Raw genomic sequence first — 18378 nt, forward strand, 5'->3', positions numbered from 1 at the left:
GCCTCCATGACGCCTCTCCCTCCCGCGGGAGGGGACGGATTGCTTGACTCGGATGATCGGATCAACGAAAATATCTGCGGCCACGGAGGTTATCGGACGGCGGGCGGCTGCGGGCAACCCTCACATCAGTTGTGCAAAGCAGAGAGAGCATTGCCCCCATGGCGGTCAAAGACGATTACAGCTGCCATCCCTAGCGCCCACATGTGAAAAAGCAATAATCGCAGCGAGTGAACTGAGACATTGGCGTAAGAAGACAGCGAATACTGGCCACGAGCCCAACGGCCAGACACACTCAGACCAAATGACGATGGGAAGTAAACAGAAATGTTGTCATGATTGGCATTCGCCGCGTCGATTCATTTGCTCGAGCTTTTTTAATTTCTATGTACTAATGCCGTGGATCTCATCCCACTCACACTCTTTGGGGGCCTTCCACATCCCTTGATCTCCAGGCTCTATGCAAGCCATCGCCAACATGCCCCAATATAGTGTCTGAGGCGCTGCTCCGAAAAAAAAAAGTGTCTTCCAGCCACGGTCACGCAAGCCTGAGCGTGGGACATGACATGCAGAGACCCCAGATCAGCAACCACGCTAGCGTGAGCACCCTGTGGAAGCGTTCCCGATGAGACCCAACCAGCTCTTGTGTTGTGAAACAAATCATTTTCTTTTGTTCTCCGCCCTCTTTCCAAGACGCCGGTGCTGAAAACCCTGGTTCCCTGGACCCAAATCGCGTGCCAGTTCATGATGACAATGACCAACCAAGTTTTCCCCAAATCCCTCCTAAAATTGTTACATGCGTGTTTCCGTGTGTTGTCATTAGACCCCCACGCAACATTCCAGTTGCAAATGTGTCGAGGGCAGTAACCAGCCCGTTCCAAATGTTCGCTGTGCCGAAGCGCCGATGCCCAACCCGTTTCCCATCCATGTCGATCCCGTGACCAGTAGTGATGATCCGCTGCGTGAAAATTCCCTCGATGGTGTCATTACGTCGGGATCCGTGGCCTTGTATGAGCCGATTATATCCCCGCAACAGTGTCTGAAGCGCCAACTTCCTCCGTATCGTACATCCACTGGTGACGGCCGTCGTGCCGGGTTGTTGTTCATCGATTGAGAATCCGAGACCTTCCTTGGCTGACCTCTTCACTTCCTCCAACCCACGTTCCAAATAACATGAGCAATGTCGCGGGCTGTATTAACTGTATCAATGACCCGGCCGATGATGCCTTCGTTGGAAGATGATTCCCCCTCTTCATATGGCATGAACATACCTGACGAGGTCCTACGCATGCCAGCCGGTTCGGCGTTCAGACTGCTGGTGGACGATGATCGCTGTAAGCCCGTTGACTTGTCGTCGGTCTTGGTTGGTGATTGCCAGCCCATGGGAGCATCATCCTCCTCCTCATCATCGTCGTCGTCGAACAAAAACTTTCCAGATCCTTTTGATGGTCGGAGTGTTTCTTGGGAAGATGAGGGCGACATGATGGGGCTTCGGTAGACGCCGGTGCTGTGCTTCATTGCCGTCTCTTGTGGTTCAGGCGTATCTTCTCGGTACTTCAATGTCGTAGACGGAAGCATGGCGATCGTCTTGCCCTCAGCAGCGGCAGCTGCCTTTGCCGATTTTTTCCTAATGAGAGGCATCTTCTTCTTGGTCTTGGACCTCTTCATCATAATGGCGCCTTCATCCGAGTCGCTGTTGTCGTAACGTTCCGTGTCGGCATCCTCATCTTCGTCGTCATCACCCTTTATATCAACCGCAATACACTGAGACACCTGCTCGTTGAAGTGGATGTGCTTCTTCTCACTGCTAGGTGAGATAATGCCAGACGAGGTGCTGGACGGGCACAGATTTGAGCTCTCGCGGCTCAACCTCCTTGACGAAAATGGGAATGTGACGTAGTCGGTTGAGGCACGCTCCAAAGTCGGTCGTGCGAGTCGTCTCCTGCCGTCCTTCTCCTGGGCCTGGACGGCTGCAGCGGCCTGCTTGATCAGGGAGGAAGCGGAAAGTGACCTCTGCAGCATGATCTCCGACATGCTCCTCTTCTTGAGGATAGGCTTTTTGTTGACGAAAGAGTTGTTCTTCGTCAGCCTGGCACTGTTAGGGTCGGTGCTGATAGGGTTCAACGTATTTGGACCCGTCTGCAACGGCCCGTAGAGCCAAGTCACATCACAGTCCTTGAGCCTGTTAAAAGGGTCAGTAAAAGTCAGGTTTCAGCAGTGCAGTATACCAACCAGTTGAGCGTTTCTGGCGACACAGTCTTGAGCTTGTTTTTGGCCTTCATCCACGTTCTCCATGAAGCATTTTCTAAGCGGGCGGCATTGCTGTATTCTGATCTCCGTGACACAATAAACTTCCATGATGACCAAATATCCTCCTCTTTCCAGTTGTGCGACAGGTAATCAACGTGTCGTGACGGTTGCGCGCGGACCGCAGTGTCGTCTTCTGCGTGTTCTACGTCGAGGATGAACTCTGGCGTGTTTGGCCGAGACGTGTCGCCCTCGGTGTCGTTATCGACAGGCGAAACCGTGTACGAGTCACCCGTCCTGGGACTTGTTGGTGGTTCGAGGTCTTCTACCTGATCAAAGTAGCCGGACTCCCCATAATGAGGAATGACGAAGTGGTCGTTGGCATGCACGGCGAGGTCTATTGTGTCGTCGCAGTCGGAGGCGATGGAGACATTGCTGGCGGGCGTTGACGAGCAAGACAAATCGGTAGACTCGGCATGGGCGGTTCTAGGAGAGGACGGAGCAGAAGATGGCGCAGAGTCGGGGTACACCTTCGAATCCGCAAAGGCGTCGCTGATTTGACTTGCAGAAGCGGAAGTGTGAAAGCCGGACTGTTTCGTTACGAACTTGGGTTGGGAGTGCGACCGACGCAAGTTGGAAGAGGAGAAGTAGGTGTTCTCCTCTGACGATAGAACGACAGCCATTGTGAAGATGTTTTGGGCGAATTGAGGAACGTTAGTCCCTAGTCGCCGCAACTCCTAAGCAGGAACAAGAAGGATCGATCATAAGTATCCAAGGAGGGGTTTTGGTGGTGACGGATTTGTTGTTGTAGGGAGGCAAGATGCTCTTAGCAGCAGCAGCTCGTAGATCGTTGACCAAGAAGTCGGGATCGGGTGGACGGCAGGGAAGAGCGGAGAGGGGGCTGTTTGGGGCGGGAGGATGACGGTCCCTTTTCTTATTCGTTCTACACCAGGCCGTTGGTTATTCCGTGCAGGTTTTTGGTGGCTCAGGACCTAGCGCGGTGGCGTCCCAAGAAACAAAGGCGGTGACTGGAGCGATTCGCGGGGAATTTCGCCAGTGGAAAAGGCGGAGAATTGTAGCTGGCGAGGCGTGAAAGTAGACAGACGCTCAAGACTGGCTAAAACTTTGTTGCGCTGGCTTGCTTGCTTGCTGGCTGGCGAGTGAGTAGGCGAAGTCAGTGACGGCGGTCGAGGACGAGCGATGGCAGAAACAGATATCGCAGCATTGGAAACGCAAACGGGTGTCAAAAACTGGCCGTGTAGGCGCGTGTGGCAGGGAGAGGGAAGGTGTAGGTATTTGTTTGAGTCGGGTAGGTGGATAGTTAAAGGCAGAGATAGGCCATCAGCATCCGAGAGGGAGGGATGGATGGATGGGAGAATAGGTAAAAGTACCAAAGTGGTGGTACAGGGTTAAGAAGAGGAGAGGGAAAAAAAGGTAAAAAAGTAAAATACTGGGTAGGGAAGGATAGGAAATGGAGTCGGTGGAAAGCGGATCGAGAAGCTGGAACGAAGACCGGCACGTTCGAGCCTGGAGGCTGATTTGCAGGTCTCGTCTCGCCCGCGCAGTGGAGTTTTGGCCTGGGAGAACAGAAAAAGTGGGAGGCGGCCAGGGCAAGAGACGACAGGACAGGGGGGAAAGGACTGAGAGACGAGGGCCATGGGAAGGGGTCAGGGACGAAGAGGAGGGGGGCAGAGTGCAGAGATGCAGAGGGGCGTGGGAGATGACGCTCCGGGGTGTGTGGGAGACACAGTTTTTTTTGCCTTTGCGTCTTATTATTCGGGAAAGGTGCTTGATGGTGCAAGCAAGGGTGATGGTGGGAGGACGTAGGTACTTGGACCCCCTCTCCGCCTTCTCTCTTTCTGAGTGAGTGTCTGTCTACCTTTGGTAGGTACGGCGTGGTCCCCTCCCCTCCCCAAGACGTCTCCGAGCCTCTGCTGTCCAAGAAGGTCCAAGGGCGTGGGCTGTGGGTATGGTGGATGTACGTGATGTAGGGACCTACCGCAGGCAGTACATAGTACACTACTTTGTACCTGCGGATGGAGGCGAGGACGTGGGCTGGGCTGGGGGGAATACGCAAAGTGACGGGACTTTGATGACTGACTGCAGATACTCCAGACAAGACCCCCAAGCGAGCAAAGAAAGTGACCTAGACTTGGCTGGGGATTGGACTGAACAGGATTGACAACTGGAGAACCAGACATGTCCTGCTTGGTTGGTGACTGGGGGATGTGGGAACCGTGGAACATGGACGTGGACGAAGACGTGGGCTTGGGGGGGAGCCGGGGGAAGGGACCGGGGCACCAGAAGCAGCAGCAAGCGGCAACGACAGAGGCAGCGGCAGCAATGAGTGGTGGTGAGGTGAGTGTGCGGTGCGGCAGCAGCAATGCGAAAGGTGCTTTGCCATAGTCCGGAACGCCACCGAGTACTTTACGTACAAGGAAGCTCCTTACGTAGGTATCGACTTACCCACGGCCGGACGACATGGAGACATGGAGGGGTACGTACTCTGCCCGAAGGTGCAGTGCTGTTGCAATGGAACTCTACCGCGAGGTAAAAACAAGCAACCGGTGTGAGAAGTATGCGTGGACGGTTGGATGGATGGAGAGCTGGCTGGCTGGCTCGAGATGCAAGCACAGAGTGAGAGCGAAGCAAGGGAAAAAGGTACAGTTGAGGATGGCAACCCATACCATATCGATGCTGAGGGTATGAGGTAAGGGGAGGGGAGGGATACGGCAGACGAGGAGTGTGCAAGGTGGAAGGAAGCAACGCAACACACGCTACACACACTACGCAAGAGAGCAGTGCAGCAGCGCAAGCGTTTATCAGACATGCAAGCCAATGCACGCACACAAGATGCAAGTGTGGCAGCGTGCAGCCAGACCGACAACTGGGGTGGGAGTGGAAGTGTATCGAGGGCAGAGGAGAGGAGATGCAAGCAAGATGCGAACTGTATGTAGCGTACAGAGGAACAAGTACTGTGGTACATACCTCGATGCTTATTTGTCGATTCTTACTACCGACAAGACAGAGATGGGTAACTAAGTAGTCCCCGCGATGGGGGGTTGGGGGAGGCAGCACAATATATATCTGCAAGTGTCCCTTCTGGAGCTCGCTCGATCAAGCACGGGCACGCAGCTCAGCGCAGGAGAGACACGAAACGGCGAGGCGGCGAATCCGGCGTGGGAGTCGGTGACAGACCGAATCGTTTGTCAACACCGGATAAGATAATGAAGTGAGGGTTGGAATTCGCAAGGAGTCGGCTAGGCGAGGTGACGAGATGCGGAGGCGGGATGATGCGCCTTTCTCCAGGTTCAAGGGACGCCTTAAGACAAAACCCCCAAATGCCCATTTGAATTGCTTCGCAAGCTTCGCAAGGGATGGACACTCTCTTCCAGGGAAAGCACGGCCGGATAATGGGCAGTAAAGTGAGCTACATGCGTGGCGGGCGACGGGATAGTTCAGAGACAAGACTGGAGACTGGACGATCCGGGGCAAGGCACCGCCAGATGAGAGAGCGAACCGAGAAAACTTGGCCAAGACGATGTAGCGGAAAATCCCAGCCGCTGGAATTCGGGGGGCAACGTGTGTTCGAATACACGGCTGCAGGAGCCTTGATGGTTCGTGGAGCTTTGAATATCAAAATGCCAGTGCACCGCAGAGCAGGGACGTCGGGACGTGGCCGGGAATGGATGCTGATTGTCCGGTACCAGAGACAGCCGCCGTGTGCAGCACGCTCGTCCGACACGGTGCCGTACCAATACGGAAGCACCACAAGATGTGTGCACGGTAAGTTCTGGGGAAATGGGAGGTTGCAATCCCAGCCCAGGATACCACGGCACATTGGATGAAATGAAGACGCCCAGGTACCGGTTCTGGCACGAATTATAGACGCGCATGTAGTAGCTTCATCGAGATGTGCTTGTAGAGACACTGTTGGTTGAAGCGTCGAGATGACAGTGCATGCCTCAAGCATGGAAACAGACGCCTCTCCGAGAGGCCGACTGGGCAGAGGAATGATACCCGGGGATGCGTGGGCCCCGATGATCTTCAGTCTCTTGATCTGTGGTCTTCCGCCGTATCCAGGCTTCAACTTGTCTCATTCGGTGTCCCTGACACGAAGACGTCAACGTGGGGACGTTTGTCGTTCTTTTCAAACCATCCCGGAGACAATCATGTCTTGCAAGTCAGGTGATCGAGACACGAACCCGTTTAACCGGTGGAACAGAACACAGGTACACACGCGCTGCAAGTGCCAACGGCAGCAGCCTGCGCGGTTGTTTTGGGTTGTTTCTCGACTTGGACCTCTGAGCTGAGCAGTCGAAATAGACGATAGCGTCGTAGACGAGGTCGGCTGGCATGCGCTCTGGCTTAATGAGGCATAGCACTGAAGGAGTTGACGACGGAGGCGACGACGAGTGCTTCGAGGTATCCATGGACCAGACTCGAAAGGGCACTGACAATGGCGATGGATGGACATTGGGTCTGAGGCCCAGGCCAAGTTGCGATCCCCGGCTGGTCGGACGCCGCAGTGTCTGAGGGTTCCGGTAGGGCGAATTTGCAATCCTATTTCAGACCAAGGCCAGTCGAGTCCAGGGCGCGCCAGGCAAGCAAAGGGAAGAAAAAGGACCCGTTGTCCGCCTGCTGGTACGCTGGAAATTGGCGAGGCGACAAATGATCCCCAGTGACAGGGGGCCGTCGGCAAGATCCTGGCAAGGAGTCAGGATGGAGCGCAAAAAATATTCTCGAAAACTTTTTTTTCTTCGCCCGCCCCGGACAACTTCCACATCGCTGTGCCCACTGAGGACAACGCAGCTGGCGAGGTCTCGACCTTCTGGCGGAGACGACGTCTGTTTCTTTCCCTTGGGTGTCTTGGTCTCGCCCTTGTCACCGGCTTGTCTGTGAGATTCTTCGTGGCACCCGGGGCTTCAGATTTTCGGGCGGCGTGGAGGATTTGGCGCCGCTGAAGCCGAGAGTCCGTCTCCTCCGTATGCAGGCCGCGTGATGCAAGTTGGGGGCCCAAGACAGGTCTGGAATGGATTCGATAGGTGGGCAGAAGAAAAGGGCAGCATCGAAGGACGATGGCCGACATCCAGACGACGAGACGGCGGCGAACGTGTGTTTGGGAATATTCAAGGGTCCTTGATGCACTAGTATCAGAGATAGTATGCGGAAGTGGTGCATTCTCCCTTTGCTTCGCGCAGGGTCTCATCTTGATATTCCCGTCTCCATTCGTGCCTGCCAGATGTTTTCTGTTGCTGATCATGCCGATCCAAGCTGCCAGATGCTGAAAACCCAAGATGTCGGCCTGTATCTGGATGAAGTCATTGGCTGAGGGGAGCTCCTTCTCTGGACTTGTCGACTTGTCGTATGTACTTGCCAGTGTGGTGTTCGTACCTTCCTTCCCACTTCACCTCAGTCCAGTCACAGTCCAGGCAGGGTCGAGGCGAGGCATGGCATGGGTGCAGGTGATCCACATTTTCCGGCTACTCTGTGGGCCATCGCCAAGGATGCCTTGGGCATGACCGGAACCTTTCCCCGGGTCGACGGCCTTGTCACTCGGCGCTGCTTTTTAGCGTGCCATGGACTTGGACACTGCGGGGCAATCCGTACCCTGCTAACAATTTCTGCCCCCGGTTCCTTCCTGCCCAGGTGTCGGCGACGGCGAAAACGACGATGCCATTTGTTACGAAGTACGCGGGCAAGTGCGATGCTGCCTTTCCTGCATCGAATCCGAGTGTCGAGCGCCTTCCTACCCTACGCAGTAAGGTACCTGGGCTTTCCATCTGTGCCTATTCGCACCTACCTGGGTATCGTCAAACCACTTGCTAGTACGGACATCTCACGAACCCATCATCCACCGACGATACCGACATCCTTGCAGCCCCTTCACCTCGGTCAACCTCGCACAGCATTCGGTCGGCCGTTCGGTGATACAAGCACAGGGCTTGGGTTGGCTCCATATGTCCCCCACGGCGACTCCATTGATGGCCTCGTGGCTGCTGGGGCTGGGCACTCGGAACTCGACAGTCTCCGCCTCGTTTCCGACAATGCCTACCAAATATCCGTACGAAGTACAGACAGGTCATACTGCCACATCCCTCGAATGTCCGACAATCAATCGCCATACATACCCGACGGCAAGGCGTTGACTTAACGAGTCTCTCTCTCTCTCTCGCGCTCGCTCGACTTGCCTTGCTGGTCAAGCGCAACATGCCTCCAAAGGCCCAGAGACAGACACACGTCTTGGTCTTTTCGAGACCCCTCAGACGGCATGGCAAATGTGGTACCGCACCAAGAAACCACCCATCCATCAGGGGGTATGATGCTATCTCCTGGCCTTGACAGCCGCGCCATGGCATCATTGCCATCATCATCCAACATGCTGTCCTCTCATCTCTGCCAATTGACCCCAACCATCTCGATTCTCTGCCCCTACTGCACGCTTGGAGGCTGATCGCCATCCGCCTCGTGCACGCTCGTCTTAGCTTCAGGCCCTGTAGCGAGGGGAGCCCAAGGAATCCCAAACACGGCTTGGTCTGCGTTTTTGCCGTGAGGGCAGCCACGCCGGCCTCGACTTGCAGGCATCCCCTCCCCGGCCTGGAGTGGCACCTGGCAGGCCTGGACGCCGGTAAACCCTTCTGCGTCAACTCCAAGCTCTAGCTCCAGGATCGTCTGTCCCAGCTTGACCCTCTCCTGACCGCCAGCAACTGTTCCTTGGGTCTCAAAATAACGGACGCTTGGCCATACAGTACATGTCAAACGGGCTCAAGCTCCATTTGCACCTCCAGCTCCAAGCTGCCCCCCTCCGCCGAGGCTTCACAATCGATCAACATCACCTCGGCGGCTCTGTACGTCTTTTTGCTGGTGGTTTCGAAGGGTTAGCACCAGTCATGGCCGCCGCCATGCTGATAACATACTGCATAGTATACTGGGGAACATCTGGAAACCCAACAAAAAAGCAAGCGTCGCCAGCAGCCTCTGCAAACATCAGGCATACTTTGTCTTCAGAAGGCTTGGTGCTGCGTGGATGTAACCTCAGCACCTGTTACCCCAGAAAATTGCTACCACAACCACCCGACATGTTCCGCGAGGTGCCGTTGGTGTTGGCGGCTGGCCTCCTACGTGCACAATGGCGGTGTCGTTTTCTTAGCGGCCAATCCAGGCCGTTATCGCGGCTGATACTACTGCTACACCCATCTCTGTTTTTCACCTCAACCTCAACTCTGTGTGATTCGACGCCATCCTAGCCTCCTCCATGGTCCGCTGTCGGTGGTTACACAGCCCATCAAGCACCAATCGCCAGTAGCTTGGGGTGTGAGATTGCCGACTAACAGCTAGCTGCACAACGTCTAACGCACCGCTGCAGTCTTCTGCCTCATTCTCGGCCACTACCAATTGTTCCTGATATCGGCCAGTCCGCTAGATGCAAATCATCCGGTACTTGCTCGATGAGCTCGATCGACGACTTGAGGACCCTTCATTTCGCCCTTTCTTACGTACCTTTGCCCCATGCGACGGCAGTGGTGCCGCGAAGCTGCAGCGCCCATGGAGCAAGAGACGAGGATGATGCCAGAGGATTGGCTCTGACAGACAGAAACTCCAGAGCTTCTGGACTAGCGTGGCCTTGGTAACACAAGGCGTCGACTTAACGCGGTCCTGAATATGGATAGGTATCTTTAATTACCAAAGACAAACCATCATTCCACAAAGGAATCGCGGGGAGCAGCATCGATCGATATCGATCTTGAGATATCTTATCAGCAAGCTCTTGGTTCTGCAATCCAGTACCTTGAGCGCCTAATTCCCGCAAACAACCATTCAAAGGCGGATTCGACTTCCCCGGCTTCCGCCAAACTCTCCCCTCATATGTGGGCAGCAAGCCTATCTATGTTTCCCGTTACGTTGACAAAGGTCGGGCTCGCAGAAGGATGAACACTCTGGGGTATACCCAAACCTAGCATGGTCAGTGCTATCAAGGCTTCGTCATCCGAGCCCGGGGAGGGCATGTCATGCAAAGAAGGTGTAAATTGATAAGAAGATGTGTACACAGCATGAGAAAGACTGGCGAGGCGAGACGACGGCAAAGCTGATGGCAGGCAATGCCTTGCAGTGGAACAGAGCCGGGGCGGTGCCTCGTTCAATATTGACTCTTCATCTCGCCCGAATCACCCCGAGCTGGGCTGAGGTTAGGTTCGGAGAGATGTCTCATGAAACGCCGACTATTCTTGTCGTGGCATCTCGCGTGTCACTGTTACGGCCGCGGAGTCTGTCGATGAAAGCGATTGACGCATTCGGAGTCTGGACTGTGCAACGGACGAATGGGAACAGAGCCAATTCGGTACCTTGGGCAGCACAGGTCCCCTATCGCTTTCGCTCAGACTTGCTGACTCTTGATGGGACTCCACGGGGAAGAGGGGGAGACTTTGAACTGAGTTGCTTGGCTCTGGAGAATCCCCATGGGCAGCGGGTACCCAATTGCAGCAGCTCCATCCGCCACTCACCGAGGCTTCAGGGCGAATCCTTCCCCGGCCCTCCAGTGCCTCCACAACTCCGGACGGATACCTCTGCTGTGCGATGCTGCGGTGCGACGGTGGACCGGCGCTGACGCTGGAAGGAAACGTCCGATGCTACTATGTATTCACAAGTTTGGACGGGACACTTTCCAGTCTGGATTATTGACTGAGCCATCGAACAGGATTCTCTTCTCAAGTCCCGGGGGGCCTAGTCAGAGGCCGCAGGCTCGTCATCAATGTCGCCAGCCGCTCGTTCTCGGGGACGGAGGCATGAATGCCTTTCCCCATGCCCCGCCAGTCTCATTCTTGCAGCGTCTCGCGCAAGAGGATTGGCTTTGTTCCGGCATCCTGTTCACTGCTGTCGAGCCGACTTAGCGGAACGGAGTATGTTTAGCAGTTGTTTCCCGCTGAACGAACGACCTTTCCGTAACCTATCATTGCACACAGCCCCCGGGAACCACAAGAACCCGCCGCAACTTCAGCAGCAGCACCGCTGAATGGAGCAAGGACACTGCCAGCTACAGGCTGGCTCAGCAGGTCTACAACCCTCGGACAGACAGGCAGAACGGCGGCACGCAGGCAGCCACTCCACCGTCTCTGTGTTTCCTATGCCGCTCCCCTGCGCTGCATCGCACGAATGCATTGAAACCTGCCATCTGCGCCAACGCGTACACCATCTGACTGAGGTATTGTGAATTGCAATACAATACCTACGTCCAACAATTACAGTTCAGCTCAAGATGGCTTCTCCGCGTTCTTTGACCGTTTACATTCACACCCGGCATGCTCCGACACTCGACATCTGCTTCTCCAGTTTTTGAGCGTCTCTGGTTTCTCCTCCACCGTCTGAAGCAAACTCAAGTCTCTGGACTGCGGGAACCTTCAGTTTCCCGCCAGCTAAACACGAACCTTTCGAGCTGAGGCCTTAGGCTGGCGTCTGCTTGTTGCGCATCAAACCCGCGAGGCTTTCATTCTGCCACTTCATGACCCCTGCTGGAGAGGTGCTGACATACAGATACGACTACAGCAACACACCTTGTCATAACCTCTTCTGCCAGACTCTTCTGCCTTGGCTCTCTCCGCCTTTCGGTTCCCTGCTACACCGGCCACGTTGACTCATCCAATTGATGTCGCATGTTTCAGACCGTGCCTCCGTCATGGCTTTCACTGATGCTTGAAAGGATGGTACGGAGCTGCAAGTCGACGAGATGAAGACAACAGCCCACGGCAACAGTCTCTTGCACAACTATCCGTCCAGCTACGTTCCCTATGTTTGATTCCCATCCATTCAAACGGGATAGAGGGTTAGCTTTGCGGATCTCAACGGGGGCTTGCCCTTGCGGCGTACAGATGGCCAATCTTGGTGTACTGTCGCTGAGGTTGGTTGTGTATGCAACCTCTACACATCAACTCAATCCTGCAGTGTGTGCTGACTAGTCAAAGTCACTAGCCAGCTGCGCTCTTTGGCTAGTCGCTGGCTCACCTACCTCTCTGGCAACGCCAAAAGTTCGCCCAGTCACCGCATCGGGCTCGACAGGTCAGTGCCAGCGCCAACAAATCTGAGCCATGCGACATCGCTGCCAGGCGCGAGCCACTTATTGGAGCGGTCACTGGGAGACGAGAAACCTAGGAATATTCCCTTGCATCGGAGGAGAGCTTCCGCCACTTTGGGCTTATCTATATGCATAACGACTGTTTGTTAAGTAAGGGTCGCCATCTCCAACCTCACATACGACACCAAAAGTCTGGAGGTGGGGGGAGGGGGAAAAACAGAGATAAGATGAGCTTGCCAACGAACGCAGACACCTAGGTCGTTCCTTGTGCCGTTGCTGCCGTCCCCAACACCACCAACGGCTACTCCCTGGCATTGCCGGCCATCAAGGGCAGTTCGACGGTCTGCGCCGCGCAACATTGCCAGGTAGCATCGTTTCGTACAACTCATGTCTGACTAGCCACCGTCGACCGGGCTTTCTTGCGGCTGGTGTCTAGTCTGGAGCTCAGACACTTGATCTCACAGACAATGAAGGCCGCTGACTACAAACCCAAGCATCAAGGCACTATCCATTGTTTCCCATCACTTGAGCCCATTCGAAAAGGGTCTAGAAAAGGAGACTGGCGCGTACAGCTTTCCATATTTGAACAATCGGGGCGTCGTCGGGTTCCGACACCAAAAGTAGACCTCGCTCATCTATCCGGGAGCGGACGGCATCCTTAGGACAAGCTGGACAAGAGTGGGCTTGACTTTCCACCGCCCTGATGCCCTACCGCAAAGTTCGCTTCGCCAAAACCTTCTTGTGGGAGGGTGCCATGCGGGAATCAGGACCCTGATCGGCGCGTTGTAGCTGCCACTTTTCAGGCTTTCAAGGCTTTTCAGTGGAGATGGACAGCCGGAGAGTCCAAACTTCATCCGAGCCAAACGCTGTAATTTGGACAGACAGGGTTTGCGCTCGCTGAAGACGGAATATGTCCGCCGATGCTCTCGTTTGCTATCAAGCAGACACTGGACTTCATACTTCTCCAGAGAGATGAATGAGCGCTTCGGGAGACTTTAGCGAGGATTTGGCGATGACTTGCGCACACGTTCCATGATATCAGAAGACATCCCGGCTTAATGTTCACGGTCTTGACTCAGTCCACCAAAGCTGAGCAACAGCAGTCATGAGGTATTGACGGCTAACGAGCCAGACAACTGAGCAAGAAGCCGTGGCCGTTGGTTTCCTTGGTGTGTTGCCCGAAAAACCCAAATGAGCCCTTCCGCACAGACGCCCAAGAGGTCTTCACGTCACTGTTCCATCATTAGACACGGCCATCGTCTTATCATGGATGCCGCGCCGGATGTTCGCATGCAACTGAGGAATCGCAAATTGCACCGCATTGGAGGGATTCTGTCCAAAGGCAGGGGCCTGCTTCGTTCACCTGGCCGAGACGATAATATGCAGAGGCTAATGTAGCTATATCCCAGGTGTTCTACAGCCCGTCGCCGCCAACGGTCTCCTCGAGTGGTTTGTGGTTTTAGCGAGCACACACGCTCCCAGAGATCGTGGGTCTACTTTATGATCAGTCACATTGAGGCACTTTCGATCATCTTGGGTCGACGCCTAGCCAGTTACTAAACGCGACGCAACATCGCAGTGACCCTAGTCAATTCAACAAGGATGCCACACCTGCCACCTTGTCGGGGAAAGCCTCCTGCATCCAGACTCGACGAATCTGCAACGGGGGTCCGTTGATGTGGGTGGGCAAAACCCCCACTCTATGCTCCTTACGCCTACGCTGATGCCGCAATATACAACTCAAGCAGACGAACATCGAAAGCACTGGTGCTGATTTGATTGATCAGTTCTTCACGCCACGTCCCTGTGGCCGTCATTGATCAACCGGCCGACGCGGCTTATACACAGGGTCTTGGTAAGGTGGAGTTCCGCCGCTTGGGAAAACATCACGATATCTCTCGTAGTCACTCCCTCGCAGAACCAACAACTGACTAAACAAAGCCCTGCTACTTACCATCTGCAGGCTGTTGCAACAGGACGACAGTGTGGACCTCGGCGACCTTCGGCTTCTTACGCGCGCAAGTGGATCGGCCTGCTGTCTAGAGCCTTGTTGCCTCACTCGTTTTCAGCAACATATCCGCTCAGTGCCGCAGGCATGCGGCAACTCCGTCTGCAGACATGCTCCGAGACCCTAGGCTTCCAAGCGGCCTGGATGCATTATCACGACGATCTCGAAGCTCCAGGACCAACCCCCCACGGAGACACGACGATCAGATAGGTCTTGCGACACGCCGAAGACGCGAGGATGGTACCCCCTTGGACGCGCAACATCGTATTGAGCCTCAACTTCCTGTTCAGGGACCAGTCCCCGGTCGTCATTTGACCTTTGTGTAGCCGCCTATGACTTTGGAACTCTATCGTCGCATCGAAAGTGGCTTTCAAAACCCGTCGACGATACCCCTCCCATACATGGAAAACCTATCGCGCAGCAATTGCATGCAATTCCTTCACCTCGCAGCCACAGTACCTGCGGAGCCGCCTCCGCGTTCAAATCCCTTCGAGTCGCGTTGAGTTGGGGCTGATCTGCGCTCCCGCCTTTCCCCGACTGCACTCTGCACGCCAGCCCCGGAAAAGATCCTGGTTGTCGGCGAATTCTTGACGAACACATCTTAACAATGTCCTGCCTGCTGCTCGTTGCGCCATCTGAAAATAGCCGAGTTCTCAGTCGCTAACACCAGATTCGGTCATGTCAGATTGATAAGGCAAATCGGCGGCAGCACGAGGATGTCCGGAACAACCTTGTTCGCATCATCTCCGTCACCACAGCTGGCGCTGACTTCATCATACTGCATATCCATAGCATTCATGTTATTCGCACTTGGCAGAGGGCGGCCGGCCAGTAATGGATCCCATTGACACATTTTGACGTTGAAGAAGTCAAATTGACATCTACAAGAGTAAGATTATAGTTTCAACGCAGAGCGCCGTCTTCGCAACGTTCTACACTCCGGTTCAAGCCAAAACAAAGATCAGACTATTCATAACGCCGATGGCGAATTCTTTCGTCAGCTTGATGCAACCCTAGCATTATATTGGTCATGGAAAGCCACTGAAGAGGCGATGGATATCCAGCGACGAGACAGTCCAAAGCCGTTGAGCTGATGGAAGCTCGGTAACGTCGGCCGTTGCGTACGGGATCAGCCCGTGCATCGAACGGGGGAGAAGCCGTATGGGTGCCGGCGATGTACCGTTACGTCGAGGGCCCTGCGGAAGAGTCCACAGCCGATTGTTTCCGCCGAATTAAACATTCTCGGTGTTGAGCAAACCGTCAGACAAACACGGTGGCATTGGTAAAAGTGTCTGACCGGAAAGCTGAAAATGCTTCCCCGCCTTTCGAGTTCAGCTCAGTTGCGGTGCGGTCTGGAACCCAGCGGCTCAAATCTGGAACTTCACCCCTCAGGCTGTGCGCCGTATTCGTACGCAGATCCTTTCCCCGTTCCTGCCCGTCTCATTTTCGAACGCCTGTGTGGCATTCGTCCGTCACACCCAGAGGTTGGCCCGAGCAGTACCGATCGATGGACGTGTCTTTCCCCAGACGTTGGGGTGCAGTGTTTGAGCCTCTGATTGAACTGTCGATATCTGGGGTTGGCACGGTCAAGACAGGGCTTCCCTGTGCTGATATCGCGCGGGGTTTCGAGAACGACGACCAAAAGCTGCCCGCCACGTTCCCGCGAAGCTTTGAACTCTTGCGGAAACAAAAAGCATGCAGCTTTTGAAGAACGCGGGGGGAAGGTTTGTCATACACCTTCGATGAGGCTCATCCTTCAGCTACAGAAGTAAGATGTGAACTCTATGCATTTGACGTCTTCCATCTCCTCGGACTTGGCTGGGGAACGCGGGGCAGCAGCAGCTACTGTCTCACTTGGCCGCGCGGTTGAATGCAAAAAGTGCATACACGCCCTAATGTCCGAACGAGCTGCCTTTCGGAGATCTTGATTGAGGCTCATTCAGGGGGTTGGGTCTGGGGCTGGGGCAAGCAAGAGCATCGACATCGATGATGGGGAATCCTTCAACTGCTGCAATCATGAGCATAGACCAAACCTAACCGCGTGGTGCCTGGACGTCATGGCCCTGCCAAGGTCTTGACCCCGCGCCACTCGAGACATCGGCATCGAGCAGACGAAGTTCGGCTTCTCAAGCCAGTCTCGACTATCGAATTGTTCAAACATTGACGGACAGAGTTTTGCTAGAGAATCACCCGGGATTATCACCTCCATGGCCGGACGCCCCTTTTCTTGTCGCCTCCAGCTCATTTCCATCTCTTCATCGCGGTTGATACAAGGGCTAGCCAGGTACGGGCGGCCGGCCGGAAGACCGGGAGGTCGGGAGCTATGGGTCTTCCCTTATGACAAGAGAGGGTGTGGGAGAGAGTTGTGTTGGGCCTTCTGTGACAATCACGTCTTGACGACAGGTGTGTGTCTGTGTCGCGAGGTACGGAGCTGCTGTATTGCCCATACGCGGTGGTGCGTACTAGGAAGTATTGCCGTACACGCGCACGCGGCAAAGGGCCATTGCGATTGCGCAGTATGGGTAGTGCTTACACCGGGGAACCGGGGGAGGGTTACCGGTGAAATGCCGGGAAAAGACGCGACAGCTCGGTTGAAAGCGGCTCGTTCGGACTCTCACTCTCGCTCTCATTCTCATTCTGGCTCGTCATTAGGCAATCGTCTCGTCTCGAGGCTCCGGCACCTGGCGCAGGGTGCGGCATAAACGAGTGGAGCAACGTCATTCACAGCTTGGGGCGCTTGGTTTAACGCAGGACGGAGCATTTTTGGGAAAGCAGCGAATTATTTGGGGCGTTTTGAATTATGCGAGGCGTTCTAGACCTCGATTACTCACGCAATCACCGGAGGAGCCCCGAGAGGCTAAGGTAAGGAGGGTGTGAGGTGAGAGCAGCCAGTGGGCGCCCAGAGGCTGCCGGTTCTTGGAAGAGGATTATCATTATCAGGCGAAGGGGGGGAGGAAACCAGGAAAAAGAAAAGGACCCGGGGGCGGTTTGGGAAGCGTTCTCGGGATGCCGTTCTTGTCGGATATCACGACCAACCATGGTCCGACTAGCCAACACTTGTTTCTTCTGAGTGGGCAAAACATTTTACCTGGATGGCCGTTGGCGGCTGCTTGGAGTCACGAAGGTGGTCCGAAGCCGAGGCGCGGCCTGTGAGCGGCCGAGGAACGACGAATTTGGCCACGACGGAGTCGAGTGCAACATCACTGCCTTCGCAGCTGCGCCGCGGCATAGCGTGCGTGATGTGCCTAGAATCTTGAAGCGGCCGCCGCCCCGTCGCCAGTGTGTCCGAAGGTATTCCCGGCGAGCGGGCGGCGGCTCTTTGGGGGAGGTGGGAGAAAAACCACCGCCGCCCCCAGTACGCTCCCAAGCCTCCCCCCGTTTGCGGAGCTGGGAGGTCCTGAGGTTTAGGCGCTGGCGACGGAGTTTTTCGCGGTGGTACGGCGGTCGAATTCGATACGGGGACCCCGGTTTTTCCTCCTCGGACTCTTTTTTGCTTTATTTTTGTCCACCGCGGTAGGAGGACGAGGAGGACTACGGATAAGGGCTGTTGCCGAATGGTTCGCCTCCGTTTACTAACGCAGACAGAGGATGTCGCCGCGAACGTGGATAGCTGCGTTTTAGTCGGTTCAACCACGCGTAGCGACCAGCGCCCGTTTTCTATGATGTGCAGCTAACTAAGAGCCAGGGGGGAGGGCCCCGTTTTTGGTGGTGGGTGCTGTTGGTTCGTGGTTGTTCAGTGTTGTACCTTGAGCCAGCGGAGTGGCGCCGCGCCATTGCTGGTTCTGTCTTACACGAACGCGGCATCTTGGCCGAGGAGTCAACTACGAAAGAATCAGGAGATGTCGAATCGTCTTTTCGGTGGTGTTGAGGTTTGAGAAGTGAGTTAGTACGTTCACGTTTTTTTTTTTCTTTTCCGTGTTCTTTGCACGTGTGATCTACGGTTATGTCCTGTGGCGGGAGGGGAGCAGCTCTCGGGGATTATTTCCCCTGTAGAGAAGTGTGCCTGGTGGTCTGAGATTTTCTGTTACGATTTGGCAATGTTGATCGATCGGGGATATCT

General features: G+C 55.0%; 1 protein-coding gene across 1 annotated transcript; it reads right to left on the bottom strand.

The window, feature by feature from the left end:
• Positions 1 to 1140: 1140 nt before the first annotated feature.
• CGGC5_v001022 (Uncharacterized protein) lies at positions 1141 to 2927 on the bottom strand (the record flags this gene model as incomplete). The annotated part of the gene is made up of 3 exons (XM_032025603.1): positions 1141 to 1187; positions 1269 to 2179; positions 2230 to 2927. 3 exons carry the CDS (start codon positions 2925 to 2927, stop codon positions 1141 to 1143), a joined length of 1656 nt encoding a protein of 551 aa, XP_031877810.1.
• Between the last annotated feature and the right edge of the window lie 15451 nt (positions 2928 to 18378).

Source organism: Colletotrichum fructicola, assembly GCF_000319635.2.
Source record: "Colletotrichum fructicola Nara gc5 chromosome Unknown KSG_Nara_v1_contig01, whole genome shotgun sequence".
In the NCBI taxonomy this organism is placed as follows: domain Eukaryota; kingdom Fungi; phylum Ascomycota; class Sordariomycetes; order Glomerellales; family Glomerellaceae; genus Colletotrichum; species Colletotrichum fructicola.